The sequence below is a fragment of the Pyrgilauda ruficollis genome, unplaced genomic scaffold, assembly GCF_017590135.1.
Source record: "Pyrgilauda ruficollis isolate IOZ18807 unplaced genomic scaffold, ASM1759013v1 scaffold34, whole genome shotgun sequence".
Classification (NCBI taxonomy): domain Eukaryota; kingdom Metazoa; phylum Chordata; class Aves; order Passeriformes; family Passeridae; genus Pyrgilauda; species Pyrgilauda ruficollis.
The window spans coordinates 779357-807181 of NW_024524822.1; the positions used below are offsets into that span (position 1 = coordinate 779357).

The 27825-nt window shown below is 55.5% G+C and overlaps 1 protein-coding gene across 8 annotated transcripts in view; it reads right to left on the reverse strand.

Annotated features, from left to right (window-relative positions):
* Positions 1–291: 291 nt before the first annotated feature.
* The window catches only part of GRIN1 (glutamate ionotropic receptor NMDA type subunit 1), a 37881-nt gene continuing 10347 nt past the window's right edge, over positions 292–27825 (reverse strand). The window contains exons 3-21 of one of the 8 annotated variants that reach the window (XM_041474886.1): positions 26308–26484; positions 21983–22045; positions 20879–20979; positions 20315–20436; positions 19678–19852; positions 18155–18299; positions 17979–18062; positions 16678–16813; positions 15657–15784; positions 15311–15475; positions 14951–15069; positions 14164–14276; positions 13521–13669; positions 12658–12815; positions 12121–12282; positions 10356–10465; positions 9226–9371; positions 6533–6643; positions 292–656 (exon numbers count right to left, since the gene is read on the reverse strand). In XM_041474886.1, coding sequence (XP_041330820.1) covers positions 588–656; positions 6533–6643; positions 9226–9371; positions 10356–10465; positions 12121–12282; positions 12658–12815; positions 13521–13669; positions 14164–14276; positions 14951–15069; positions 15311–15475; positions 15657–15784; positions 16678–16813; positions 17979–18062; positions 18155–18299; positions 19678–19852; positions 20315–20436; positions 20879–20979; positions 21983–22045; positions 26308–26484 — 2433 coding nt within the window. In that variant the 3' untranslated portion in view covers positions 292–587. Of the gene's footprint in view, positions 657–2592; positions 3767–6532; positions 6644–7383; positions 7636–7817; positions 7839–9225; positions 9372–10355; positions 10466–12120; positions 12283–12657; positions 12816–13520; positions 13670–14163; positions 14277–14950; positions 15070–15310; positions 15476–15656; positions 15785–16677; positions 16814–17978; positions 18063–18154; positions 18300–19677; positions 19853–20314; positions 20437–20878; positions 20980–21982; positions 22046–26307; positions 26485–27825 lie in introns of those variants that run through there. The other 7 variants (XM_041474882.1, XM_041474884.1, XM_041474888.1 and 4 more) reach the window with 7 other exon arrangements.

Sequence of the window (27825 nt, forward strand, 5' to 3'; positions counted from 1 at the left end):
GTCCATCCCCTGCAAGGAGCAGAGCACACATCTTCCAGTCCCTGCGGCAGACGTGAGGATCACTCGGCACAGCAGGAACATGTGCCAAGCTCGCAGCACCAGGAGCTGGCTGCTCCAGCTGCTCAGGACCGTGGAGCCCTCCAGGTGGTGGGAGATGTGGAGCACACCTCTGAGGGGCTGTGTGTGCTCAGAAGGCTGCAGCCTGTGAGGTTAGGCACGTGTTTGTGGTTTGGCACCAGCTCTTCCCCTGCTACCATGGGAGAGGAGGCACCGTGTGCCTTCTGCAGTCCTTTCCCCTTGCACGGAGCCAGTCAGTGGCAATTTTGATTATTGTGGCACTGTTTGGAAGCAATTATCTCTGTACAGTGAAGTCCAAACCTTGTCCTGGTCCTGCCGTGCTTCCTGGGGCACGAGCATGGCAGCAGGCCTAGGAAGGGAGGGAGATATACAATGGAGTCACTGTGTATGGATGAAGGATGCTTTCCTCCCATCTCACCCGGAAGAACCCATCAGTGTCCCTTGAAAGGCAGTCCTAGCTGTGCCTTCCTACTGTGTTGGGCAAGGACTGATGGCCCTCGGGGAGAAGGTCACACCACAGTGCTGACTGAGGGGTCGGAGAGGTTGAGCTGGCCGGTGATGTCAGTGGGGTGATACTGCTGCAACACACAAATAGACAGACAAAGAGAAAGGAGTGTTAGGCAGTTCTGGCACTTGTCCCCGCTGCCACTTCTATCCCATGTGTCCCTACAGGATATCTCTTGGGGGTGAAGCAACACCCTGAAAGCTGCTGCTGCTGGCTGGAGTCCCCTTCCCAGTGCCATCCACGCTTGTGCAGAGGTCATTGCAGACACTCTCCATGCACCCTGGAGCTGGGCAGAGGGGACAGCCAGGAGCGTGGTGCAGCTTCTGCAGAGCGTGGCTGCCACGTCACCCGCTGAGCCAGGCCCTCTGCTCTGGGAGGGCTACAAAACAAAGTCTGTGACTCATCAGCCCAGCCCACGCCTGAACCTGTGTTTGGAGGGTCTGGCTGGGTTTTGGCACCTCTCTGGTGCCAGATCAAGCTGTGCTTTGAGGCCAGGGCATTTCACCTCCTTGCTTGAATGACCCTGCCATGACTATCCTTTCATGCAGGTGAGATGTGTGGTGTGGTTGATTTGTGATAAAGTGTGGCATTGATTGCTAATGTGAAAGTATGGCCTGTGTTGGGGATGTGGTCTGGATTTGGGGTTCTGAGCTCCTTGCAGATGGGGGGGGCTTGGCATGGGAGAGCCCTCCCCTGCTTCAGTCCCATCAGCAAGTAGGGGGAAGAGCAGAAATACCCATCAATGGGCAAGAAAAAACGTCCTTCTTCCCCAGGCAGGAATTTATAGCGGGGCAGTTATTTCCTCCCTTCCTCCTTCCAAACTCCCTCTCCCAGCTCCACTCTCCAAACTCCAAGCACCTGACCTGGAAGCTCTGTCCAGCCCTGCTGTGGGCTGGAGCATCCTGCGCTGCTCTCTGGGGTCCTAATCTGGTGCCAGGGCAGGAAAGGGTCTCTGTGGGTCTCATGTACTGCAGCACAGACCCTCTCCAGTGACATTTTCCCAGCCCTTGCACCACCCTGCCCAGGAGGGCTGATGTTTTGAGGGGCTCCGGGGGGGCTCCTCGGTGATGATTTCACCTGCACTGCTTTGGTCGATGGTGGCCGTGGCCTTCGCGGCGCTGCCGGCAGCTCTGGCACTGTGGCTACCCTGTGTGCTGCACACCCTGCCTCCTGCCACCCCCCAAGCCTTGCATGGGGTCCTTGGGGCTGCCCTGCCCAGCCTGGATTTGTGCATCCTGGGACCCCTCAGTGGGAGCAGTGGGGCAGGGCCGGGAGCCAGCGCACTCTGTCTCTCCGGTGCCGTGCTGGGACACGCTGACACCCAGGGAGCTTTTCAGGGGATCACCCTGCCACCTCTCAGGGGATCACCCTGCCACTTAGGGCACTGGCTAAGATTCCAATGGAGCCTCTGGGAATTCCTGGCCGTGGTCTTGCCTTGCTAAGGGGCAACAGCTCGGCCATCGCCCATCGGCACAGAGAGAGCGGCCAGGTCCATCCTGATGTCACTCTGCTGCCCTGGGGGGAGCTTTTTGTGGCTATTCAGCAGCCCACCAAAAAACACCCCTCTCTCCCAAAATTGGGTGCAGCCACCCCCTCCTCATAAAAAATTTGGATTCCAGGTAAATGCAGTGCTTCCATGGCAGAGCTGCCGGAGGTGTGTGCTTGTGGGATGGGGCCTGACTCCGGCAGGGAGGAGAGGTGACTGGGAAAGGGGAGAGGCTGTGACTCACTGGTGGAGGAGAAGGAGGAACTGGAGATACAAAAATGAATGGGTAGAAGAAAGGTCCTTTGTTAAACATCCTGCCTGATGTGAGGGGGGTGGAAGAAGCGGAGTGTGCCTGTGTGAGTGTGTGTGCCTCAGTGCACGTGTGCATGTGGCTGCTGTGGTGGTGTAGCAGGGCAGGCTGGGGCCTTCTGGCCTCTCTGCACAGCTCTGGGGGTGGGAAATGCTAAAACAACCAAGCGAAATGGGCAATCTGGCCAGAAAAATTAAAATACAAGAGCATGGCTTTTGATTTGAAAGCATATCTCCTCCAATCACAGAGTTATCACAGGGTAACATTCTCATTTACTTTTTTTTTTGTGTGTAAAGTTCATGCATGCAATTTTTAATAATAAAAATTAAAATTAAAATAAAAAAGGAAAAGAAAAAAAAAAGCAAGAAAACGGTCATATCAAAACTATGTTAAAGTAGGACTAATGCTAGAAGCACATATCAGTAATTTAAGGTAAATTATGTTACAGGGATGATGCAATAATCCCCAAACCAAACATTATAAAGCCAAGAAATTAATCAATATTAACCGTAGAAGAGACTCAAACATGTTAAGGTATGGAAGTGAAGTGAAGGCACCAAAAACTTTAAATGACAACCAGGAAGAAAATATAGACAAGAACTTAATGTCTTTAAAAATGACTTCAACCTAACTGGGCTCATATGGTAGTCCCTGGCTGGTGGAAGATTTTCTGGAAGAATTTTAGTTTGTTGTTGTGGTTTTTTTTCCGTTAAAAATTAGGATTCCAGCTAAATGCGATCTTGCTGTAGAAAATATCAAGTTCCCTCTAGGGAAAAAAAAAAAAAAAAGTTGTCTTTGACCTACTTTTGGTTCTTTTGGGCCAAAAACTAGGCTCTTTCTCAGCCAAGAAGCGTTTGGCTTTGGGACAGCTGATCCTTCACTGAAAAGGTGACCTTTTGCAGGAAGCCCCTCGGTTGTTGCCCAGCTCTGGCACCGTCCCCAGGGCCGCAGGGCTGAGCGTGGGGCGGTGCCGTGGGCCGTGTGTCACTGGGGCTGGGGCTGGCAGTGTGGCTCTGCAGGGGCTGGCGATGCAGGGGGCTAAGGGACCTGTGCACCTCGATCGTGTCTGTACGCAATGTGCCGGCTCGGAGGTGTCTGTGTGGTTTATGCGTCTCACATGGCGTCTGTGGGGTTGCAGTATCGTGGGTGGCTGCGATGGATGGACACGTCAGCTCTGCCAGTGCTACTCGAGTTGCAGGAGCTGCCTATGGGGAACACATGCATCTCCTCCTGGGGCGGTGGGGATGATGTGCCGCGGAGAGGCTGTGCAGCTCGGGTGATGGTGGGCGCTAGGACGTTCAGAGTGGGGTGGAAGCTTCCCAGGGCTGTCTTGGCTCCATGGTGCCAGCCTGTCTCTCTGGCACTCCTGAGGGACCATTCTGCAGGGCTGCAGAGCAGAATCCATTTTTAACACTCCCGACAACGGAAAGGAAAGAAGCAAGGCTGCCAGGTCTGCGTCTTTTGCTTGCTAGCCAGGAGAGCCCGTGGGGCTGGGGTCAGCCTGGCCTTCCAGCCCCAAGGGCTCTTCAGCCTTGCCCACCTAAGACCTGGTGTGGGCCCGCAGCTCTGCTGAGCATCATGAAAGAGAGCACCTCGCTGCCTTCTCGTCTTTACAAGGACCCCAGGCAACGTGCCCCAGCATGCTACGGACTCATGGGGCCTTCCAGCAGGAGGGCGTTGGGGTCTCTGAGCCAGGGCTGCTGCATGGAGGTGGAGGTCACCAAGCACAGGCTGTGACATGAGCTGGTGGCAGCACTCCGTTCTCGCTGGCTGCTCACCCTGCAGAGCAACCAGCAGGTCTGCCCAACATCACCACAAAGCTCGCTCCACCACGGACCTCCTGCCATAGCTGCTAGCCTCCAAGTTGGCCATGTTGGCTTGGATGTTCATTCACCCCATTGGCCTGTTCTTGACCCAGCTAGCCCAGTTCCCTGGGGAACGTGTCCCGGGACCCTGGCCATGGCACCCCATGGCAGGCAGAGCATTGTGACAGGCTTCAGAGCAGTGGGGAATAATTGACCGTGCAGCTGCCCCAAAGTGGGGACCATCTTCTGGGATGGGTGGGGTCATCTCCCTCCACAATTTGCCCAGGAACAATGTACCAAGAAGAGCATGACTGGGACCCAAACATGGGGAGCCCTGTGTTGTGCTGGACCCCAAGGAAGGGGAGAGAACAGCTCCATCGCCCATCCATGGGACCTGTGGTGCAGGTGGGCACTGGGCCTGCTCAGTCAGGGCACTGGGGGCAGAGAGGGCTGTGGGCTGGTTGGTGGAGGATGGATGCCATGGAGCAGGATCAGGACCAGGATGATTCCCTGAAGAAGGAGCAACGTGAGGGTTACCAGGGGGGTGCCACACTCCAGCTGTCCCATTTTTCCTGGGTTCTCCCCCTCTCCTCTGCTCACCGGTGGCACTGGTTCCCCCAGATGCCCAGGGCACCATCATGATGCTGTTCTCCCAGGGCAGGACTCCTTGGTTTCCTAATCATGGAGTAGTTCAAACACAACAGAACATGGGAGTCTACTCAGCACATGCAGATCCTTCTGCCAATTTTTCTCCCCTCTACTTTATCTGCATTCTACTTGTCCCTCCTCCTCACTCTTGCACCACCCCCTACACCACCCACCCCATCTCTGTCTCCTCTGCCCCACTCATGGCTCAGGCCACAAAGACACACCCTGTGACCTCCCTGCAGAGCTGCTCAGGGGGTGCAGCAGTGGAAGAGGGGACCCGACATGGGGACATTACTGGGACAAGGTGCCACCCAGGGAGCACAGAAGCAGCACAGGAGATGACAGGGATGCCCATCTTCCCTGGGGGTACAGATGATGAGTGGGAAGAGTGTGGGTGTTCCCCCCATGACTTCCAGGCTTCGAGGTGACAGTGAGAGGAGCACTTTGTGTGAGATGGTGGCAGTCGAGCCCGGCCGAGGGCTCAGCTGTCCCCAGGGCCACGTTCCAGGGGTGCTCCAGGAGCTTCTTGGTACGGAGCCTGCGCTGGTGTCAAAAGCAGCCTCCTCCATCTCTCATACAGAGCCGTGGCCCCGAGACCCCCTGCGATACCACATGCTGTCCCCGAGGCGCCCAAGCCTGCGGCTGGGGACGGGCCACCCCGCCACGGGGGCCACATCTCCCTGCGCTGCCACCGTCCCCCCGTCCCCGCTGCGCCTCGGGCAGCCTGGCGGGGACCTGCTCTGAGCAACCCCGGGCACAAACTCGCCGGTCGCCCCGGGGAGGGGATTTTGGCAAGCCCGTTGTGCCAGGAGGTCGGGCAGCAAAACGCAGCGGGCGCTGCCACACGAGACAACAGAGTAGCCACAGTGCAGAGTGTCATACAACAGACGGCGACATGCAGAGGGACACGGCTCAGTCCGACAGACCAACAGCCCAACCTGACGCTGAAGTGTCTGAAGCTCCAGCACGAGCAGACACATTTGCACATTTGGAAACAGCTGGCTTTAGAGGCAGCAATTTGGAAATTTTCTCTGGTTATATGAGAGCAGCGGAAAACATGAGCTTGAACCAAGGCTGGGTCTTTAACAACCTCCTCTTTGGAGCCTTTTCATCTCTTTTCTAGAGCTGCATTACTGCTGATGATAACCAGAGACAGCTGTCACTCCTGTGCGAGGACTATTCCGAATGCTAATTGTCACAAACAAAAATCACATGTAGAGAGTGTGACACGCATGGCTCTTGGTGAGGTGACACGGTGCCCAAATTAAATCGGGGTGATTGTTTTTAGGCATACAATGACAAACAGGTACAGGAACACTTAGGAACAGAAAAAAAAAAAAGAAAAAAAGAAAAAATGTCATCAGTTTCAAGAGGTCAGCACCGGTAAGGTGAGCGAAGCACAGAGAGGAACATCAGAAATCATCCAGGCAAAAAGAAAACAAAAAAACAAAACAAAAACTCGGTTGCATCTCCCAACTCATCACAGGACTCCAAGCCACCTCCTGCCTGCCCTCCAGGATCCCAGCATCCTTTCAGGTACACGGGATGACTGACTCACTGACTGACTGACTGACTGGTGACGAACATGAGCTATGCATGTACACTGGCAGCTTCGGGATGGGTGTGTGGCAGTCGATGGGATGGCAGAAGAGAGAAAGAGAGAGAAAGAGAGAGGGCAGAATTGTTCTTCTTCCTCTTACCGTATCCTTGGAGGACCTACGTCTCTTGAAGCTGGAGGCCAGGGTGGAGGTGATGGACCTAAAAGTGGCTTTCTTTTTAGGGTCAGGTTCTGCTCTACCACTTTTTCTATCCTAAAATGAATATGTATAAGTAATTAGATCTCTAGTGTGTTGTTGGAAACTCTAAATCTATTTGAATACTGCCCCGTGTCATGGCCTTCATTCAGGTGAGAAAGCTACTGGAGGTGTTCTGCCACTCCCAGTCCTCCAAGGGCCTCCATGACCCAGGGCTATGGCACAGCCACCACACTGCTACAGCTACGGGGGGCCAGCCTCGCATCTGGAGCGCTGGGAACCCCTCTGGGAGGTAGCCCCGCTCTCCTGGTGTCTGCAGCCAGGCCGGCACAGCTGACCTCGCTTCCTGGGGATGCTCTGCCTGGCGCCCTGCCCCTCGCTTCCACCGCTAGCCTGGCTGGACCGAGACGTGAGATGCTGCACCTACCACTAAAAAAAAAAATGCTCAGGGCCTTTTCTGAGGCTGAATCCTAGTGCCACAAGAGAGAGAGAGGACTGCATTGAAAGAGAAGTCATTGTATGAATATTCTGTAAAAAAAAATGTGTTCAAAAATTCAAATGATGCAGTTGTGCAAAGCCGAACGTGGTTGTTGGTGGTGGTTTGGTTTGTTTTCCAAAGTAAAACAGGCTAAAAAACAAAAAGGAAACTGGAAGAAAAAGAAAAGTAAAAAAAAAAAAAATACAAAGGAAAAGAAAGGGAGGAAGCAAAGCGTTAGTGCCATGATGTCGTCGGGTCGGGATGAACTCAAAGAGAAACAGAACTGAAAAATGTAGGCGTTGGAGTTAGCGAGTCGGACCTGGTTGGCGCAGGCTGGGAGCACCAGCCGCCATGGTGCGGGGGCCGCGGGCCGGGGGGCCCGGCCGCGCTCGGCGCCGGGCGCTGGCAACGAGTCCTCCCCAATTGCTTTCGTGCCAATGAGTGTGACCTTTCCGACGGGGGACGGAGTGACCAGGTCTGGCTCTGCTACCGCACGGGGGTAACCAAAATGTATCCCGCTGGTGCGTAGAGCATGCTCGGGGATACATTTGCTCCTCCTTCTCAGTTCTCTCTTTTGCGGACATGCACAAACGGAAAGGAAAGCAAGATGAATGGAATGAAATGTCTTTTTCTTCCATGGCATCTCAGGAAATAGCCATGGCAAAACTGTGATCCCAAAAACCATTATTTTTGTTTGTTTGTTTTAACAAATAAATCTTTCCACTTGCCTACCTTCTAGCAATGTACCAGATACTAGTGCTCTGACGTTTCCTCCTGTGGAAAAGTCTTACAATGTCAAACGGCTCTTTACCATGAGGCTGTTTACCCCCACAGGGCAGCATGCTTTGCTCACAGTCCCACAGACTCTGCCCAAGGACCCAGTGCAGTATTTTCTAGAAGGTTGGCAAGTGAAAAATGGCAGTGCGACTAGTGTGCTCTGTCCCAGCAGCCTTAACCCCCTCGGTGCTGCTGCTTTTTGGAAGCAAAGGAAAAAAAAAGGAAAAAAAGGAGAAAAAAATTGAGAAATGGCTTTTCCGAGACTCTTTCCGGTGAACTGAACCCATCGAGCTCTCAGGATGCAGCAGCCCGGCCTCGTTCTCCCCTCGCTGCTCTCGGGCAGCCCCCCCGCAGCCCCAGCCAGCGCTGCTCCCTGGGGCCCCGCCGGGCTCTTCACGGGGTCCCCGAGCCTCCTTCTCTCTCTTTGCCTTGCTGGCTCTGCTCCGAGCAGTGTCCTTTAGCCACCTAAAGGAGCTCTTGCTCTTTGAACGCCGCTGTGCTTCCCCAAGGGAAAAATCAGCCCGGGCAACTCAGACAGAGCCTCCAGCTGCCCTATACTGTGGTCAGGGGCACTGTGGGGCTCAGCCCCAAAAGCAGCAGGGGAAGGGAATTGTGAGGCTGGTGGCCCACGGATGTGCCCATGGCTCAGTGTCACTGCCAGGCACCTCTGACGCTCCTGGACTTCCCTGCCTGAGCGGCACAGAGATGTTCCAGGAGCAGGAGAAACCTGGGAGAGCAACAGCCCCGTAAAAGGAGACCAAGGGAGGCTTGCACTGACAGGGACCGGCACTGCTGGCTCCTGTGTGGGGAGATGTCCTTGTCTCCAAAGGACAAGAGCACGCACCACCTCTTTTTGGAGTTGGTCTTGGGTGTGGCAAGGGCTATCACACTGCTGCAGAGCAGGCAGGGAAGGGGAGGTGACGGAAACTATCCCTGGAGCATTCCTCCACCTGAGCACAGGGATGGCAGCAGGCTGACCTTCCCATCTGCTGGTGAGCGCGGCTGGAGCTGAGCAGCAGGGCAGAACCTGCAAGGAGCCATGTGACACTGCCTGCTCAGCCAGGGCAAGGTGTGGCCCTGGCACGTGGTCCCCAGCAGGGCAAAGTCCCAATCCCGAGCCTGGCCCAAACACTGGGGGTGTTTGAGCCAGGCCTCTGCCCTGTTAGAGCTTTTCTGGGAGAGACAGCATCAGGCAGGGGCAGCTCCCGGGGAAAAGGCAGGACATTACCCTACAGTTTAACAGGCACCGAGTTAACCCAGCTGGAGCTACGGGGGATGGGGGACAGAGGGCCCCATGCTAATCCACAGCTCTGCATTCACTGATTTGGTGTAGGAATGGAAAACGCACCTGGTGGAGATTTGCTCTAAAAACGGTTTGTCCTACCTGCAGGTTTTTCCTCCACACATTAACGGCCGCAAACGCCAGCTGCATCTGCTTCCTCCGCGCGTCCTTATGCCTTTTGTAAGCTATCTCTATGAATATTAAAAATATCCCGGCAACAATACCTCCAGCCACCAGCATAAACACACCTGAAATAAGCAGGAAAGTTACAGGGGGCAGTGGAATTGCAACACGACCCCTCATTTCTTCTGCATCATGCTCAGCGATGGGAGCATCTGCCAACCCGGGGTCCCCCCACCATCTCCCCGCAGTCCTGGAGGGCCGGGAGGGGAACACAGCCTGGGCACCTGAGGGGTGTCAGTGCCAGCTCTGCGGGGCACGGGGCACTGAGCTGCAGCGATGCTGGGGACAGGCACGGCAAGCCCCAGAGCAGACCCCGTCCCCAGGACCATGGGGCTATTTGCACTAGAACCCAGCTCATCAGGAAGCACAGCCATGCCAGAGCTCTGTGCTGTCCTTGGATGCCTGCAACCCTTGGGGCTGACATTTCTGGAGCAGTGTCTGAGGAGATGGAGCAAAATACCTTGCCTGTAACTGGCCAGCAGTGCTGGTGAGGACGGGGTCCCATCCCACACCCCTCATCCCTCATCACTGCATTGTCTGGCTGTAGGACCAGCAGCACCACCTCAGTGCAAAGGGAGAGCCTGTCTCAGGCTTCTCACAGTCTTTGCAAGATGAAACCCCTCTATATCAATTATCCTTGTTCTGGCCCTGCCCAGGGCTCCTCAGGACTGGGGGGCTGCCCCTTGCCTCCAGCCCCCTCCTGCAGCAGGGTTCTCTCTCGCCTCCGCCGAGGTGCTGTTCTCCTCTCTGCACTGGTGCCAGCTCTGATGGCACTGTGACAGCCACAGTTTGGCCAGGGCAGAGGGAGGGCAGCCATGCTCACACCACAGCCCCACTGGCAAGAAGGCACCCAGGAAAGGTGGGGGGAGCTTTGTGGAACTGTTCTGAGCAAGGTGGGAATGGAGCCCACCTCAGCAGCCTCCCAGCACTAGGAAAGCACAAACCCAGAAGCAGCAGAGATTTGGCCTGAGAGGAGAGCCCCAGGGAGGATGTCTTGAGCAAAAGCAGGCTACCCAGCGAAGGGGGAGAAAGAGGTTTGCAGAACAAACCTGCCATATTTTCAAAGGTGAGTGTTGCTGGGGCATTGCTACGGGAATCACACTCTTGATACCTCACCCAAGTCTTGTCCAAATCCTCCATGAAGCCGTTCTCGTGGGACCTGGAAGCACAAGGAGACAGGACAGGGTAGTCACTGGGGACCTGCCACAGGCAGCTGGGGCACACGCTCTTTGTGCCTTCGTGCCCTCCATCCTCGGGCTCTGTGCTTGCCTGCAGCCTCCTAGCACAGGAAGCAGGGATGTGCTGGCTGTGTGTGTGCACACCTGTGCCCATGTGGCCTTTGCACAGAGTGTGTGTGGGCTGTCTGCAGGGGCTGCCAGCACTGCATGGGCACACTCAGCACAGTGCAGTGCTGTGAGCAGGCACCCACAGCTCCCTACTGCCACTGCCCCTGCAGCAGCTCTGGGGCAGTGCCTGCTGCCAAAAGAGCCACGTGTCAGCCACGGGGAAGGTGTGCTCCCAAGGAAGGATGGAGCTGTCAGTGCTCCAAGAGCTCTTGGAGAAGGCTGCAGGGAGTGGACATGAACCACGTCTACCAGTTCCCTCCTGCACGGTTCCTCTGCCTGCCAGGGCCACCTAGAGCCCAGGCAATGACGGACCCCAGTCCTTTCTGGTGACCCCCAGCACCCTCTAGGTCAGGGCACTGCTGCCTGGCAGCTCCCTGCAGTGCACAGTGAGGGTTGGGACACTCCAGCAGCTCGGTGTCACAGCTCAGTGTCACAGCCTGGGAGGACACAAGCTGTGTCCTCACAGTACCTGCCTGAACAGCTCGTGGGGATGGAGTGGGCACAGAGCACACATCCCACCAGAGGCTCCCTGCACTTTCCTCCCTCTTGTTCCTGGTACACCCCCACCTTCCTGGGCCATCTGTAGCCCTGGGCTTTCCCACCCTCTCCCAGGATGGTGGCCGGGGAGGACTCCTGTGGCCCCTTCAGGCTTCTCAAGTGGTGGTCCCAAATCCCACCTGTCCTGCTGCCACCCATCACCATGTTAAGATCATCCCATAGACAGGGTCCATGGCTCCCTGGGTCTAGCCCATCTTCCACATCCTGACCATTCTCCCTTAGGCCTTTCATCTCTGCATCTTGGGCAGGACCCTGATGGCTCCTGACCCTGTCTCTCCTAAAATGAATCTCCCAGGACTCCCTCCCTTCACTTGCTCCTTCCCTGCTGCCTGTTTCTCCATCATGACATTTCTCTGTCAGCAACAAGTGTGGCATTGCCAAAGTAATTCAAGGAAATCCCTTTTCACCCATGATACCAGGCTGACTGTGACACCCCACACTGTAGGTTAGTGCTGGTGTAAAAGCCTTGGACTCAGACATATCCCCGTCTAACAGAAGTAGCCAGAGTTGAAAGAAAAAAGCCCTGCATGACCAATTCAGGGCAGTGCAATGCTGATGGACAGGCTGAGCCCTGAGGGAGGAGCGGGGCGATGGCAGCACCCACACCCTGCTCACACAGACCTGCGCTGGACAGCCCCCCTGCTCTCTGCCAGCTTTGCCTACACCCCTGGCTGGCCACGACTCTGCTCCCTGCCCTGCTCTGCCCTCCCTCCAGCTCCCTGCTGCTTCCCCAGCCCTGAGAGCCGGACCTGAGGCTGTTGGTGCCCACCCCAGTCACTCAATGTCCCTTTGTCAGGATGGAAGGGCAGCCCCCAGCGCCCCTGTCCCTGCAGAGGTCTGGTGGGTGCCTGGCAGTGCCTGGCACGAGCAGCATTTGAGGCAAGCCCCACACCAAGAGCCATGTACAGACTTGAGGATGGCCAGGGAGACGTTCTGCTTCCAGGGGCTGTCCTTGCGCATCCCGATCCCGAAGCCGGAGCGGAAGAAGAGCTCCCCCGTGGTCACCAGGTCGCACTTCTGGGAGGCCTCAAACTCCAGCACCGCCGAGTCCCAGATGAAGGCGTGGAGCTTGCTGGACACAGAGGAGGATAGATGGGTCAGGTTGGGCAGCCCAGCTTGTCTGCAGCCTCCGTGGGAGCAGCGAGGGTGCTCCCAGCCCTAACTTAAACACTGAAGCCACCCAGCCTTGCACTGAAAGAAGAAAGGAGGCCAGAAATGGCGGCCATGGCCAGGGCTCTCACTGTGCCACCCCCACGCAGACCTTGTGCTCTCCACCGAGACCTGGGATGCACCAGCACCGGGCAGATCCCACCCAGCCCCAGTTGGGAGGTCCCATCAGCCAGGCCTTGGCTGCAGCTCCCTCCAGCTTTGCCCTGCTTGCTCTACCTGGCTGCAGCTCCCTGAGGCCCTTCCCAGAGTGGCCAGGCAAGGTGCTGGCCCTACTCACTTGTCCCTCACTGCCTGGATGGCTTCGGCAGCGCTCTCGTAGTTGTGCTTCTCCATGTGCCTGTACATGGTGCTCAGCTCCACCTGCCGTCGGAAGTAGATGTCCACAGAGCTCTGCTTCACTGTGGCGTAGATGAATTTATCTGAGGGGTTGCGCAGCTGAAAGGCAAGGGCGGGGCTCCAATGTTTTCCTTCACCAGCAAAACTTTCTCACCCCAAAGCTGTTTCCAATCTCCCATCTCCTTCAGGGACCTGTTCCCTACAGAACACCTTGATCTCCTCAGAGGATGCCACAGGGCAGTGAATGCCCTGGGACCGTGGTGCCGGGGCAGGGGATGCTATGGGACAGGGACACAGCGGCACTGAGGGTGCAGGAGGCTGTGGATGCCATGGGCCTGGCAGTGCTGTGGGCAGGGCACGCAGCAGGGTGTGGGATGCTGTGGGTCTGTGCTGCAGGGCACATTCCTGCATGCCCGGGCTGATGAGCCGTGGCTGTGCCCTTGCCAGAGCAGGAAATGGATTTGAGGCATGTGGAGAGTATTGACTGCACCGCAGGGACGATTTCATTAGTTATAACTCATCCATAATGAATTGCTTCCTCGTTGGTCAGAGGAGGCTCTCCAGGAACTGGCAGGCACTTTGACTGCAGACAGGCTATTTCTGGACAGGTTGTTTTCCTGCTGATCCCTGCCCATGTCTGTCCATTCCCACCCAGGGCAAGGGCTCAGACTCATCAGCACCAGCCCAGGCAGAGCTCCTTGGGTCTGGGTCCCAGCACGGATCACAGCCATGGTGAATGGATCTGGGAGCCACAAGCCATGTTATATGGCCCATGGAAGGGAAAAGCAAGTGAGGGGTCGTTACCCGGGGGTCATTAATGCCTGTGATCCTCTCCTCAGGTCGGTCTAACACCAGGAAGGCTGCCAGGTTGGCAGTGTATGAAGCCACAATGATCATAGCAAAGCCAGCCCACACCATGCCAAGGATACGGGCAGAGAAACTCCGGGGAGCACCTGTAGGGAGAGAGGAGAGATCAGAGCAGCACCATAAGGGCTTGGCTTGGTTGCCAAAGTTGTGTCAATCCACATGAGCCCAATGGCAGCTGCAGATGTGCACCATCTATCTGCTCTGCCAGCAGCTGTGCAAGGAGCCTCTGCACTGCCCGAACCAAAAAAACCTCCAGCTCCTTCCATGCGCACAGGGCACGCTGTGTGCCACCCTGAGAGGGCGGGTAGCCCTGGGCAGGGCATCCAGCCCAAGTTTCCCTGCCCTGTTCCCATCCTCTGCTGGGGCTGGCAGGAAGCCCTGACAACTGTCACAAACGTGCAACACTCAGCATCACCAAATCTCCTACCAGCCTGCTCCAGGAAGGGCTCAGGGAATGAGTTTCCACAGGGACCATGAGAGAGGGGGAGGCTGTGGAAGATGTCAGGGGCTTCCCCCCAGCCTGCCCAGCTCAGAGCCTGGGCTGCAGGACAGAGCAGTCCTGCCGTGAGCTGTGACTCACCTTCTCCAATGCCAGAGTTCAGCAGGACCCCCCAGGAGAACCACATGGCTGAGGAGAGAGTCAGGGCATCTTCCTCCTCCTCCTCACTGTTTACTTTGAACCGGCCAAATGGGCTGGAAAACAAAATGAAGAACCCTTCTCATTCCCCTCACCCTGATTCCCAGGGCTCCCCACTGTGCCTCACGTGTCCTGGTGCAGCCTGTGTCACCCATTCCTGTACTGTGCTGGTCCCAGGCAGCTCTTCCCTGTTCTGTCCCACTGCCTGGCACATCCCCCGTGCTGACCTGCAGCCCTGCCTGGCTCACACTGGTACTGGTCCCATCACACTCTCTCCAGACCAGAAAGATCATCTGATCCTGGCCAGCTCAAGCCTCTCCCACTGCAGCACAGAGGGCTCCCTGCAGATCAAAGCCTCTGGGCACAGGACTGAGGCAGGGACAGGTGCCCTCAGAGGAGCTGCCACAGGGCCAAGGAAGGCCAAGAGGAAAGTCTCAGAGCCCAGAAGCTGACAGTCCCCTTGGTCAGGTATCTGTCCAGCACCTGGTCTGACAGGTGTGTTCCCACATCCCTGCATGCTGGGTACCCCACATATCCATATCCCTTAGCTTAGGCAGCCAGAGGGGCCAGGAGCCTCAGCCCAGGGCTGGTGGGGCAGAGCAGGTGGGTTAAGTCCCTGTGCGAGCCCCCAAAGGGCTGCAAGACTTGCCCAAGCAAGGAACCCAGGGGACAGTTACCAGGAGCACCTCCCTGTCCCCTCCAGATCCCAAGTGGCCCAAAATACACTCACCTGAATCGATCTAAGAGGTACAGCATCACTGCCACCACATGCACAGACAGCCCCACCAGCAGCCAGAGTGTGCTCTGGAAGGGCTGCATGAACGAGTCCAGGGTGCTGCGGGGGATTTCCTGCACACAGGAGAGAGGGGAACAGCGCTGGCACCCCCCCACTGCACCCTGCCTGCTTGGAGGGACCCACTAGGCCCTGCCCTGTCCCAAGCTCCTGCTGCTCAGGAAGGGTCAGGTTGGTGCAGACAAGAGCCTGCATTAAAACCAGCAGCCTGGAGCCTGGAATTTGCAGGGGCTGCACTAAGCAGTCTGGGGAACGGGAACCTCCCATGTTCTACAAAACCTCCCACCCAGACCATACCTTCTTCACGAGGATGGTGAGGCCCTGGTACTTGAAGGGCTTGGAGAACTCAATGTATTGAGCCCGCTCGTTGTTGATGGTGAGGGGAGCCACAATCATGTCAGCCTGGCCGCTCAGCAGCTCCCCCATCATCCCGTTCCACTCCTTCTTGTTGCTGTTGTTCACCTGCCAGGAAGCCAAGGCTGGGTCAGACCCCTGCCCTGACACACATCCCCCACCAGCCAGGACCCTGCACTTTTTAGGAATCGTGCATTGCCCTTCCACCCCACCCTGCTCAGGAGAAGGGCGTGGGGGTGTTTCAACACACGATACAGGCAAAGAAAGATCAGAGGCTGCCCAAACTCACCCGCTCTTGGGTACCAAATTTACCATCAGCCACCAGGTGGACCTCGTAGGTGAAGTTCATCACGCCTGCCAGACGGATGAGCAGGTCGATGCAGAAGCCGTAGCAGCACAGAGCCACGGTGGGACGGCCTGGGGGAGGGACAGAAGGGGCATGAGGGGGGACAGCCCCAGCCAGGGACCCCACACAGCATCCGTGCCTGTCCCCAGGGAGAGCAGCCACCCCACGGCTCTGGCTCCATGTGGGATGTAACCACGTTTTCCTTCAGGGCCATCTGTCTGGCTGCCCTCTCACACTGCCTCCAGCACTGTGGGAGGGGGCAGGCTGGGGACAAAGGGGTCCCGTTCCTTTGCCATGTCCCAGTGAGGTGGGCTGAGAGGGGGTGCTGCCCACCCACTGCAGGCCAAGGAGAGGGCTCAGTGCATGTGCTGGAGCAGTCCTGACATGGGCCCAGCAGGCTAAACACAAACCAGGACACAACTCTGGGGGGATGTTGTGCACAGGAAGGTGTGATGAGCCAAGGGGATGCGCTTCAGGTGGATTTGGGCAAGTCTGGTATTGCTGAGCAGCTCCCACCCCACACCAGGTGCTCACTCCTGATCCTGACCCAGTCTCTGTGACAGTTTGAAACTGGTGCTGTGTCAGTGCAGCATGTGTTAACGTGCCTCAGGGTCCTTGCTGCTGCTGGAGATCAAGGCAGAGAGAACTGGAACATGTCAGGAGACAGAAATTCAGGATGCAATCCCTCAAAGCAGCCCTGGCACCCATCCAGAAGAGAGACAGTGGGAAAGAGTCTGTTGGGCTCAAACCCCTGGATTGGGCTCAAACCCCCCTCAAACCCCTGGATCCCAGGGCCCAACTTGTGCACAGCACTGCTGTGAGGCTGAGCTGATGGAGGGCGTGTCTGGGGGCCAGCTGTGCTGTCATCTCTCTGTGCCTTATCCTCTGGGCCTCCTGTGTGACTGAGCACCCTCCCTCGAACCCCTTTTTGGAATGGCAATCCCCACCCCCCAGACTGAGTTACCTGGGATGGTCTCATTGGGTCCAGTGCAGAAGACCTTTTTGACAGGATCTCCATTGATGGTGAATTCTTCCCTGCACGTCCCATCTGCCTGAGTGGGCTTCACATACACAAAGGGCTCTTGGTGGATGGTCACAATCTGTGAGGTGAAGCACAAACACCCTCTGGTCTGGGTTTTCCTTCAGAGCTACATTCCCGTGGTGGGAGCTGGGCTGCCCTCCCCACACAAGCTGTGGTGCCCTCCCCAGCTGCCATCTTGGCCCAGCAGCAGGATCTGGCTTTGGCATGTGGAATCAGAGAATCAGAGAATCCTCTAGGCTGGAAAAGACCTTTAAGATCGTGAAATCCAACTGTTAACACAGCATTGCCAAGAAGAACACCAAGAATATTTGCTTTCCCTGCACCCAAGGTGAGGAGTGTCCTCCTTCATGTGGCACTTTCAGATGAGCCTCAAAATCTCTTTCCCTAGCAGGAGACTGATGGGAGACACAGCCAGGACTGGAAAGGGGTTCTAGGCAGTGCCCCAAGTTAATGCAGGTGTTTCAGTCCTGCCCTAGACTTTCAGTAAAGCAGCAATCACAACATACCCATAGCACCTCTGTGGGGACAACGCTGCCAGTGGGAATGGGATTTCCCTTGCTGGGCAAATGAGCAGTACAACAAATGAATGGTCAAACTGGTAAGATCAGCCTGGCCAGGGTCCAGTCACTAAAGTGGGATCCAGTCACTAAAGGGCCTGCTGAGTGACACTTAGAGGAAGAGCATGAGAAGAAAGCAAGTCTGGAGGGATCTTCTGCCAGTGTTACCTCCAGCCTCTGGCCATCAGCTCCTCAGGGATTTCCTGAGCTCAGCCTTGCAGCCACCAATCTGCCCATCCTCCACAAGAGGTTTTAATCTCCTTTTGAATCTTTCCCCCTGGTCTCTGCACTGTCTAACAGAGCTGAACCATGCCTTGGCCAAAGGAGCCCATCCTTGTATTTCTTGCAAACCTCTGACAGGTGTCCTCTGGCTCCCATGAGAAATGGTGAGCGCCTTGCTCCTCCACCTTTCCGTGCTGTTTTCTCTCATATCCACTTCCCACCTGTCTCTTTCCAAACCCAAGGATGCCTGCTGCCCTATCTAGATTGACTCCAGCTGAAAGTTGTGCCCTGAACACGCTCCAGTACCTTCTCTATTTCTTTCCCATATCCTCTTCTGGCCTTGCACATGCTGCTGCCAGCTGCACGGAGGTAAGAGGCAGATGAAGTCACTGCCTGGCATGCAGAGATCAGAGAAACTCTGCCCCTAATGCCATTTGCTCTTACCTTCAACTTGGTTGACATCTGATAGCCTTGAGGTTTCTCAGTTTCCCCGCCTGGCCAGATGATCTTCCTGTCGTTGGTCAGGACCTGAGATGGATCCCAGAGGAGCAGATGGACATGAGGCCAAGGTGGACACCCCAGTGCCAACCCCTCCCCACCCCGGCCAGGCCTGCACGTACATTGCTGCCGTTGTAAATCCCAACCTGGACCAGTTTCCGGTTCTGCAGGTTCATGATGCTGTAGTTGGCAAACTTCCTGTCCCCGTCCTCGTTGAACTCCACCCGGCCAGTGACACCCTCTGAATACTTGGAGGACATCAACACCCTGTAGAGAGAGAGAAACACAGCTGGGACAACCTAGAACACCTGCTGTGCTGTTGACATGCCTCACAAGGCATCAGAAAGGCAAATGCTTCCTCTCAGTTACCTGCCATAAGCTCACTACCCTCACTACCCTGTAAAAGGGCTACCCATGGTCTGTTCATAGACCTGTGGTCATCCCCTCCTGGTGGATGGGATCAGTTTCCCAAATGTGCTCTGCCAAATCTGCTGCCATTGCCCCTTGTTCTCCACCAGATCAGTCCCTCTTCCCTTTGGAATGATCCGTCCCACAGCACCCAAGGACACTTTCCTCTGGGGTTCCCTGGGAGGTGTGCCCATTGCTACAGCTTTGGTACTGTGCCTGGCATCTGTCAATCCCAGCCTGGCTAGAGGCTCAAGCACACAAAAACACCACCAAGGAGAGAACCAGCCCCCGAACCCTGGAAAGGTGACAGTAGAGACACACAGGGATTGGCTGAGCCCCTTGTGACGAGCAGCTTTGACTCGCTCATGCCAAAGACTGTCACTGCAGGGGATGCCAGAAATGCCTCTAAAACCATCTCCAGGCCTTGCAGGTCTCATGCTCAACAGAACCCAGGTCTGCAGGGAGTGGCTGCTGCACCAAGGCCAGCCCCTGTGGCCCCAGCAGCTGCAGTGATGCAGGGATTGGGGTCTGGAAGCGCATGCAGGACCTGCCGATCCCCCTGCCCTGGCAGCAGCACCCCACGGGCACATGCTCCCATCTGTGACACTCCAGCCTTCACATCCACAGCACCAGGGTTTGCTACAGCCAAGGACAACCTGTCCCATGCACGGACAGCTCCTGGCACCAAGCCCTGCTTGCAGCACTGGACACATGCCACAGCCCTTGGAATGTTCAGCAGGAAACATGACAGCAGCACTGAGGTAAAATGGGACAGAAATATCGCCCTCCCCTGACTGGGCAGAACTCCCCTCTCTCCCACTTCCACCCATGGAATTAAGCTCCAGACTGGAGGAGGCCATGGTCCCCAATCTTCTCCTCCTAGAGTCATTCCCTGCCCACACATCCCAGCTGTCTATGCATTGCCCAGGGTAGCATGGGTTGACATGGACTGAATTGGTGCCAGGCACCAGGATGATGTCTAAAGAGCCTGGAAAAACTGTGTGCCATCGCCTGAGCCTGTGTCTGGGAGAGTTTCCTAGGAGAGATGTAGAGATGTAGCCCACACATCCAAATCATGCAGGACAGTCCAGGCAGCCCTGTGCCACATGCTCCAAAGCTTTAGTGGCCCTAAACAAAGCCACCATGTCCTCCTGCACCTTTTCCACATGCTCCCACCTTTTCCAGCTCTCCCCCACCAGGTCCTCTGCTCTCTCCAGCAGGACCCTTTCCTCAATACCTCTTAAAAAGGGGTCCTGTCTTCCAGATGTTGGTGTTGCCCACGCAGCCCCGCGGCGGGTCTGTGATATTCTCCTTCTCAAACAAGTCGTGCACGGCCTGGGCCACCACGGCGACAGCGTCACTGATGTGGGCTGACTCGTTCTTGCCGTTGATGAGCTGCAAACCGATCACTCCTGCCGCGGCAGAGGGGGAGGTGGGTCAGCACTCCTGGCATCCCTGGCTGCTCCAGCGTCACTCCCATGCCCAGCTCTTGGGACAGCGAGCACGTGGCTAGGGGCTGAGGATCCCTCGGATGCAGCGGGAAGGTGCCTGAGCTTCAGGCAGGAGCAGGCAGGGGCAGCGGGGCCGGGCTGGCACCCTGCCACCCCGAGCTCCATCCCCAGGCCCTGCCCGAGCCTTCCCGGGTGACAGGCAGCTTGCAAAGCCGCAGCGGCACGGATCTGGGGCGCGGCAGCCCCAAGGTGGCCGAGGCCGGGTCCCCAGGCAGGCGGAGAGGGCGGAGAGCGGAGTGCGGGAGCAGCACGGCACCGCGCCGCCCCAGCCCGAGGGGTCCCGGGGGGGCAGGGCCGCTCATCCCGGCTGCCTCGGGCTCTCCGAGCCTGGCTGCAGCGGCACGGCGCTCGGGAGGTGCCTACCGTCCGGGGCGTAGCGCAGGGCATTGCCCGAGATCTCCCGCTCCCCCACCAGCCACACGTAGCCCGAGCCCGTCATGTTGAGCATGGCTGCCGATCTGTACACCGTGGCCGCGTCATCCTCGCTGCAACGACACGAAGGGAACGGCCATGGGGCTCCTCGGCCAGACCCGAGGGTGCGGCAGTGCCGGGGGACACGCCACGTCGGGTGACTCTGACTGCTGGGCAAGGCTAAATCCTCCATGCAGCGGGACCCTTGCTCTCAGCTTCAGCACCTGCCCGTCTGCCCAAAGGGCTGCAGGCCGGGGCCATCAGGCTGCCCTCCTTCGCGGCTGGGCCAGCACCATCCGTGAGCAGCGGGCTGGGCTGTCCCTGCCCGGCCAGCACCATCCGTGAGCAGCGGGCTGGGCTGTCCCTGCCCGGCCAGCACCGCCCGCTGCCCGGGACACGGCTGCCGGGGGTGCTCCTTGCAAGGCTGTCAAACCCCAAATCCACCCTGACTCCAGCGCTGGGCAGCGTCGGGAGAGAGGAAATCAGAGCAGGGAGGGGAAGGGCGGCAGGGCTCACCTGGCAGAGAGGATGATGACCCTGGCCTCCAGCTCCTTCGCCTCCAGCAGCAGCGCTGTCACATTTTTGGTCCCAGGGTCAAACTGAAGCACTTTCTCAGCCTGTGATGAGTGTGAGCAAAGCTGGTTAGTGAGTGAGCCCCAGGACTGGTGGTGAGAGCCATGCTATCTAGAAAAGGGTCAAGAGAATTCATTAAACTGCACAAAAGTCCGCTAAATAAGATTGGTTATAGTTATTTTTTTCTTTTTCTTTCCTTTCTTTCTTTTCTTTCTTTCCTTCCTTCCTTCCTTTCTCTTTTAAGGTTTTGGCTTTTTGGTTGTTTTATTTATTTTATTTTTTTTTGCACTGTGCATGCAAACTGAAGTCAATCAAGACCCAAAAAGAGGCGTGCATTGTACAGGAAAGAGAAAAAGGCTTTGAAATGCAATTGAAAACTCAAACGAGTGTTGTTTTTCAAAAACATGGGAAATGAAAAAAACATATTGCACAGGGTTAACCTTTGGGAATCAAAGTGAGCAACTTACACCAAGGAACTGTTTCCTTTGGGGAGGAAAGGGGGTTGGTTCAACTTTTCAAAAAAAAAAAAAAAAAAAGAACTTGCAAGTTAATTACTGGTTCACATGCATGTTTCAAAAAGAAATCCTTCCAGGGTCAGCTGGCTACGTTTCCATTCTCAAGTCCAAACCAAACTATCTCAACATAAAAACGTGCTACCAAGGAACATAGTCATGGATATTTTTTTCTTTCTTTTCTTTTCTTTTTTTCTCTTTCTCTTTTTTTTTTTTTTTTTTTTTTTTTTTTTTTTTTTTTTGTCCTTTCTTTTCTTTTCAAAAATTTCTTTACATCCTTCTTCTTTATTTCAAAAAGAAATCCTTCCAGGGTCAGCTGGCTACGTTTCCATTCTCAAGTCCAAACCAAACTATCTCAACATAAAAACGTGCTACCAAGGAACATAGTCATGGATATTTTTTTCTTTCTTTTCTTTTCTTTTTTTCTCTTTCTCTTTTTTTTTTTCTTTTTTTTTTTTAATTTTTCTGTTGGCTGTGGCTATTTTTCATTTGCTAGTTAGGTTGGTGGGCGGCGTGCATTTCCATGCATATATACCTTGGGTCCTCGCTTGTTGTCATAGGAAAGTTGGTCGAGGTTTTCATAGTTCCTTTTTTTACTCTGATGAATAATGTGCACAGAGAAAATATGTAGACACAGAAGAATATTATAAACAGTTGAAAATGACGTGTAGTAAAGCAATCCAACATCCACCTCCTCCTCCACTGTTTGCTAAAGGGTCTCTATAACGCTGGAGCTCGCAAAAACCACTATCAGGAGGGAGTGTGCCTCAGCTCTCACGGGAGCGTCACGGAGCAATCTGAGAGCAAAGCCTGAGTGGCACAGCTGGTGCGATGCAGTTGCATATTCCCTTGAGGGACTGGGGGATTCTTCAGCAAGGAATTTTTATCTTAAGCTCAGAAACAATCTAAGGGCCTAAGTGGTGGGGTTTCCATGGAATTACTGTGGAAGTAAAGGACAAAATGTTGTGTACGGAAAGTGCTGGATAAAGGCAAACTGTTACAGTTAAGAGTATTAGCATTGCTAGCGTCACTATCAGCATTACAGTCCTGTCCACCCTCAGAGAGTCCACACAAAGTGAGGTGTCTCAGCTGAACCTCTCACCCCCTGAAAGGAGGGAGCAGCTTCCTGAGCTCTGTTGACATCCAAAAGAGAAAGATAAAGTTCTCTAGGTCCCGTGTTGGCTCAAAGCGTGGCGATATGGAGCAATGGTGAACATGGGATGGCATTGCAGCTTTTACCTGGTCCCTGGGTCAAAGGGCAGTCTCTGGGCCCGGGGCACCTCATGGCTCTGCAGCACATGGGTGGCCCTGGGAGGCGCAGCTGCCCGAGCCCAGGGCCCCCTAAGCTGGCCCTAAGCGTGGCTAGTGGGGCTCACTGCTTGGGGCTCTCCATGCTGCTGCCTGGAGCATGCCAGCAGGGCTTGGGGCTGACCCCAGAGAGATCGGGCTGGAGCACGGATCCTGCTCCTCCCCTGCTCCCCTGCCTCAGCCGCTGGGAGACACTGGCCCCAGAGGAGCCCAGGGCAAGGCAGCCACTGCTGGAGGTTTCCTCTCGGGCAGGCAGCGTGCTGAGGGCCCACAGCCTCTGCTCAGAGCCCTGACCCTGCAGCAGCCTGCACAGAGCCCCGGGACCTCTCGGGAGCAGCCCCTGTGGCCAGGCCAGTCACAGCAACCTGATGGTGCCCGCAGGAGAAGGGCTTGGCAGGTTTTGGTGGGACATAGTGTGACATCTTCTCCTTGACCCCGCCCCAGCTGAGCGTCCCTGATCTGTGTACATGGGGTGTGGGACACAGCTCTACTCTCTTGTCCATTTTTCCAGAGCCTGATGGCAATGGATCCCTGCCAGGAGCCTGACCCTTTGCACCCCTGGCACAGGGGTCCATGCTCCCAGGCTGCTCCTCAGACAGACAGATTGCTCTTCATATTTTTTTCCAAACTAATTAGCTTGCCTTTTTCTGAGCATTCAGGCCAGTCTTTGGCAGGACATCTTGTCAGGTCTCCTTTCCATGCAGCCGTGTGACCTTTCCTTTCTTCCCCTTGGACGCAGACTGACAGGTTTTTCATTGTTTAAAGAAATTGGGCCCTGGCAAGAAAAAGTATGTGAAGAGGCAAAATCTGCTTGGAGCCCAGGTCTGCCTTCATTTCTGATGACTCCCACAGTGAGGATTTCTGCAGTGGCTTCTTAGTGGCTGCTGCTGGGCCTGCAGTGAGCCCTGGAGTAATGACTGCAAGGACAGCAGAGATGCAGCAGGACAAGCAGGAATGTTCTCCAGTCAGGCAACGCTGGTCACTTCTCCCCAGGCACAGTCAATGTAGCCAAAAATTTGGTCATCCATGCTGCAGCCACCAACCAGAAATTCCTGGGATGTGCTGGCACTTCGACCCAGGCTGGTCAGCAGAATCTTCAGTACAACAAGGCTGGCCCCTGGTCACCTCTCCCTGTCACTAGCCCTGTTTCCAGAATTACACTAGTAATCCTCCTTTTCCCTTTTTTCCATGTGGTCCTGCAGCCTTCTCTGATCTTCACATTTCACACAGGGACTGACGAATCAGAAGTTCCCTTTCCACCATGTGCTCCTGATCACTCAAAAATTTGCCACTTTCATGAAGGGCACTGTCCCACAGAAAGGCAGGCAGCACAGCAGGGACCTGCCACCTCTGACCCAGAGCTCTGGTTTCAGTGTCCAGCACTCCCTTCCGGGCCCCAGCAGCTCCATGAACGAGCAGGCTGTGCTGGGAAGAGCAGCTCCAGGCTGGGAGCTGCTGCAGACAGCCCCAGGACAAGGCCAGCAGCACATGGGGCACTCCAGGCTGGCCAGCACAGCCTGGGTGCTGGGCTCAGGGTGCTGCTGGAGGTGCAGAACCCACACGGTGGTGTCTGGATGGCACATGGGGCTGGCACAGACCCTGGGGGCAAAGCCATGCCCCAAACCAAGAGCCCAGATGGCAGATGAGTCTCTGACCCTGAGCAGGTCCTCTGTGTCCTCAGGGACTGTGGTCTAAGCCTTGAAGAGGTCGAGATCATGTCTCCTGACTGCTCTCTCTCCAGGGCCCAGGCTGCCCTTGGAGAGGGCCCATGGTACAAGTTCATGGCATGAAAAGAGCCAGCACATCAGTGATCAGAAGAGAGATTGGAGAGAAGAGGTGGAGGAAGACAGGAAAGCCCCAACAGGGTATCTGCCACCTGCCACCACTGGTCAGACCAGTCTGCCTGACCTTTTGTCAAAGGAAAAAGAAACAAGATGCAGTGGAACACCCCGAAGAGAAGACAAGGTGACCTACTGGGACAGAGCAGGTGCCCCCGGCTGGAGAGTGGCTCGAGCATCTGCAGCAGCCCAGGGGCTGCCAGAGGACACCAAGACATGGTAGATGCAGTGCAAAATGGGGGAAGGTGTCAGGACAGACTGTCTCTCCCCATCCTTCAAGCTCTCAGAGGCTTTCCTGCAGGGTGGGAAGGCTGAAGAAGAAATGCACCCTGTGCCTGGAAGCACCACATGGGGCAAATGGGAGTGGAGGCATGAGAGGGAACAGCAAAATGGGATGCACAGGAACTACAGGAAAACAGAAAGTGGAACTCAAAAGATGCAAGAGGAGGGAGAGAGACTGACAATGGCTCTCCCTGTATGAAGGGCATTGTGCTGGGAAGAGGCTTTGGAGAAAAACACTGTCACCCATTGGGAAGCTGCCTTTGGAGGCAGGAGGATCCCTCTGTGGCTGGTGGAACATCAGGGCCTTGTGACAGCCTGGGATGCAGCAAGGATGAAACTTCTTGAAAATCACCTCCATAATCAGAAGTCTGTTGGTCAGTGCCAGCCTGCACCCCTGCAGCAGCTGTTCCTCCAGGGAGGTGATGCAGAGCAGTCACAGGATCCCATCTCAGCTCAGCCACCAACTCCAACCACAAGAAGCATCCATGGCCACATCTCAACAGCTGAGAGACTGCCAAAGGTCTAGCAGCTGCAGGTGGGGCTGCAAGGAGCAGGTTGGGGTCCCCTGCCTGTGACCAGGAGGGAACATCCCCGAATGGGTGCCTGCCCTGATGCTGCTGGAGACTTGGATGAACTCAGGCTCTGCCCATCCGAAAGGGACCTCACCCTGCCCCAGGAGAGAGGACACGCTGAGACAGGAGGTGTTTCCTTGCCTTCCAGATTGCAGCCACACAGCTCCCTGTTCTCTCCTTCTCTGCTTGCCTTGAACACTTGTCCAGTCCCTTCCCTCCAGGCCGTGGCTCTGAGCTTTGTCCCCACTCCTCGGGGCCCTGCCCTGCTCCCTCCCTGCTCCCGCTGGCCCTGAGAGCAGGAGCGAAGTCCCACACCCGGCCCTGCCATGCATGGGGTGTCAGGAAAGCAGCGTTTGGCATGTGCTTCGATGGAGATGGGAACGGGCCGAGAGTGCTACCGAGAGGATCATCAGAGCCCCGCTGCCCTGCCCCGCCCGGGCACTGAGCTGAGCCCCCGATGGCCAATTCAGAAGCTGCTTTTCGGGGTGGGCTTGGCACTGCTGGGTCTGCCTGGCCCCGGGGTGGCTGCAGTGGGGCAGGTGCTTCCCTATACTGGTCCTCTCCTTGGGTGGGAAACTCGGGCAAGGCATTTGCAGAGCTCCAGGTTATCCTTCCCTTCATTTTGTAGTCGATTTACATGTAGGAGATTTTGACCATGGCAAAGCAAGTGAAATGAATAAAGTACAAAGTTCTGTCAGGTACTAGTCAGACACTGTTGATGCTTTAAGCATGTTAGCCATGTTACAATGGAAAGAAAAGGTGTTTTACATACAGAAATCTACATACATACAACAGCCCAAGACTTCTAGTTTCGTTGTTGTTGCTTAAACAAAGCTACAAGACAATGTTCAGGAACTGACCTTGGACTCTTTCTCCTCCAGGAGAGTCTCCAGCTTCTTCTGTGCAGCACGACCCTCGTGGTCGTCGCTGACTATCAGAATGACGTGGTTCCAGTTGAAGACTCTCATCATCTCAAACCAGACGTTGGCCTGGTGAGAGTAAGGTGGGACCGTGCGCAAAAAGGACAGGTGGATGCTCTGCAAGGAAGAACAAGAGCTGAACACAGACTGTGGGGGTGTCAGCCACGTTTGCAGGGGCAGGGACAGGGACAGGGACAGAGACAGGGATCCATTCTGGGATGCACACCTTGAGCTAACCTCTAGGACCTGCATCCTTCCTTCTGGCTGGGAAGCAAACCCTGGATATGACTTTGTACCTCTCTGTGGTTAAACCAGAGCATGGCAAAGGGGAGTTTCTGCTTTGTGGTCCATAAATGCACAAAGAAAAGCCTATCGAGCCAGGAATGACCAGCAGTGTTCAGTGCAAATATAGCCTTGCCTCTTGACCTTCTAAATAATGACCAGACAATGGACATCAAAAAGCAGAAGAATTCCCTTCAGAAGGCAAGAGGCAGGTACAGGCAGCTGTGTGTTCGAAATGTCCATGGCAGAAGTTCAGAAAGGCAGTTTTATAACATGGTCCCTGGCTGTTTCTAGGTCAGCCTGTTCTGCAGCAGCAGGCAGAGGAGGCAGCTCTGGACCCGTGCCCCAGCAAAGCTCTCTGGTTGGGTTAGAGACATCGTTATGGTTGGGTGATTGTGCAATAGCAATTCCAGGCTAATTAAGTACAGTGCTCTTAGGGGAGCAATCAGACCAAAAGCTGGAGCTGACAGAAAGCTTTCAAACAAATGCAGCTTGTCCAAAAAGCCCTAGAGTCAAATATTAGGAAGTGAAAGTGCTCATGCTCAGCATGGACCCTACTTGACAGCCCAGCTATGTGCTGGAGGGAGGCAGGAGCCAGAACTGGAGAGGACAAAAATAAAGCACCATAATATTTCTTTCTCTAAGGCTGATATGGTTGTCTGAACCAAACAGGGCTTGTCCAGACCTGCTCATCCAGAGACCAGACCCAGAATGGGTCAGAAATGTCCTGAATGGGCCAAAGTAACACACAGGGAAGGAAAAGGTGTCATGTTCCCCAAGGACACACACAGGAGGAACAGACCTGTGATAAATCCTCTTCCTCACACTCCACACAGTGATAATGTCAAACCAGACCACGAAACATGTGGAAAAAGATGCAAACTCCCTGCTGTGCTCAGGGCTTCCTGCACAGGGTCAGCAGTCCCTGCTCCTGCCCCAGCCCAGCACATGGGAACAGGGGAGCAGCAGAGCCACCACAGCACCGGGAGCATTTCCTGAACTGAGACACTGAGGAGGAGGGTGGGTGTTTAACCAGAGGAGGAAACAAACCAGGAGCGCCCCAACAACACTCTCAGAGTATGACTGATACAAACAGTACAGTTACAGGAAAAGCAGCTCACCCCACAAACCCATGGGATTGGGAAAAACAATGGAAAAACAACCATGGTGTCCACA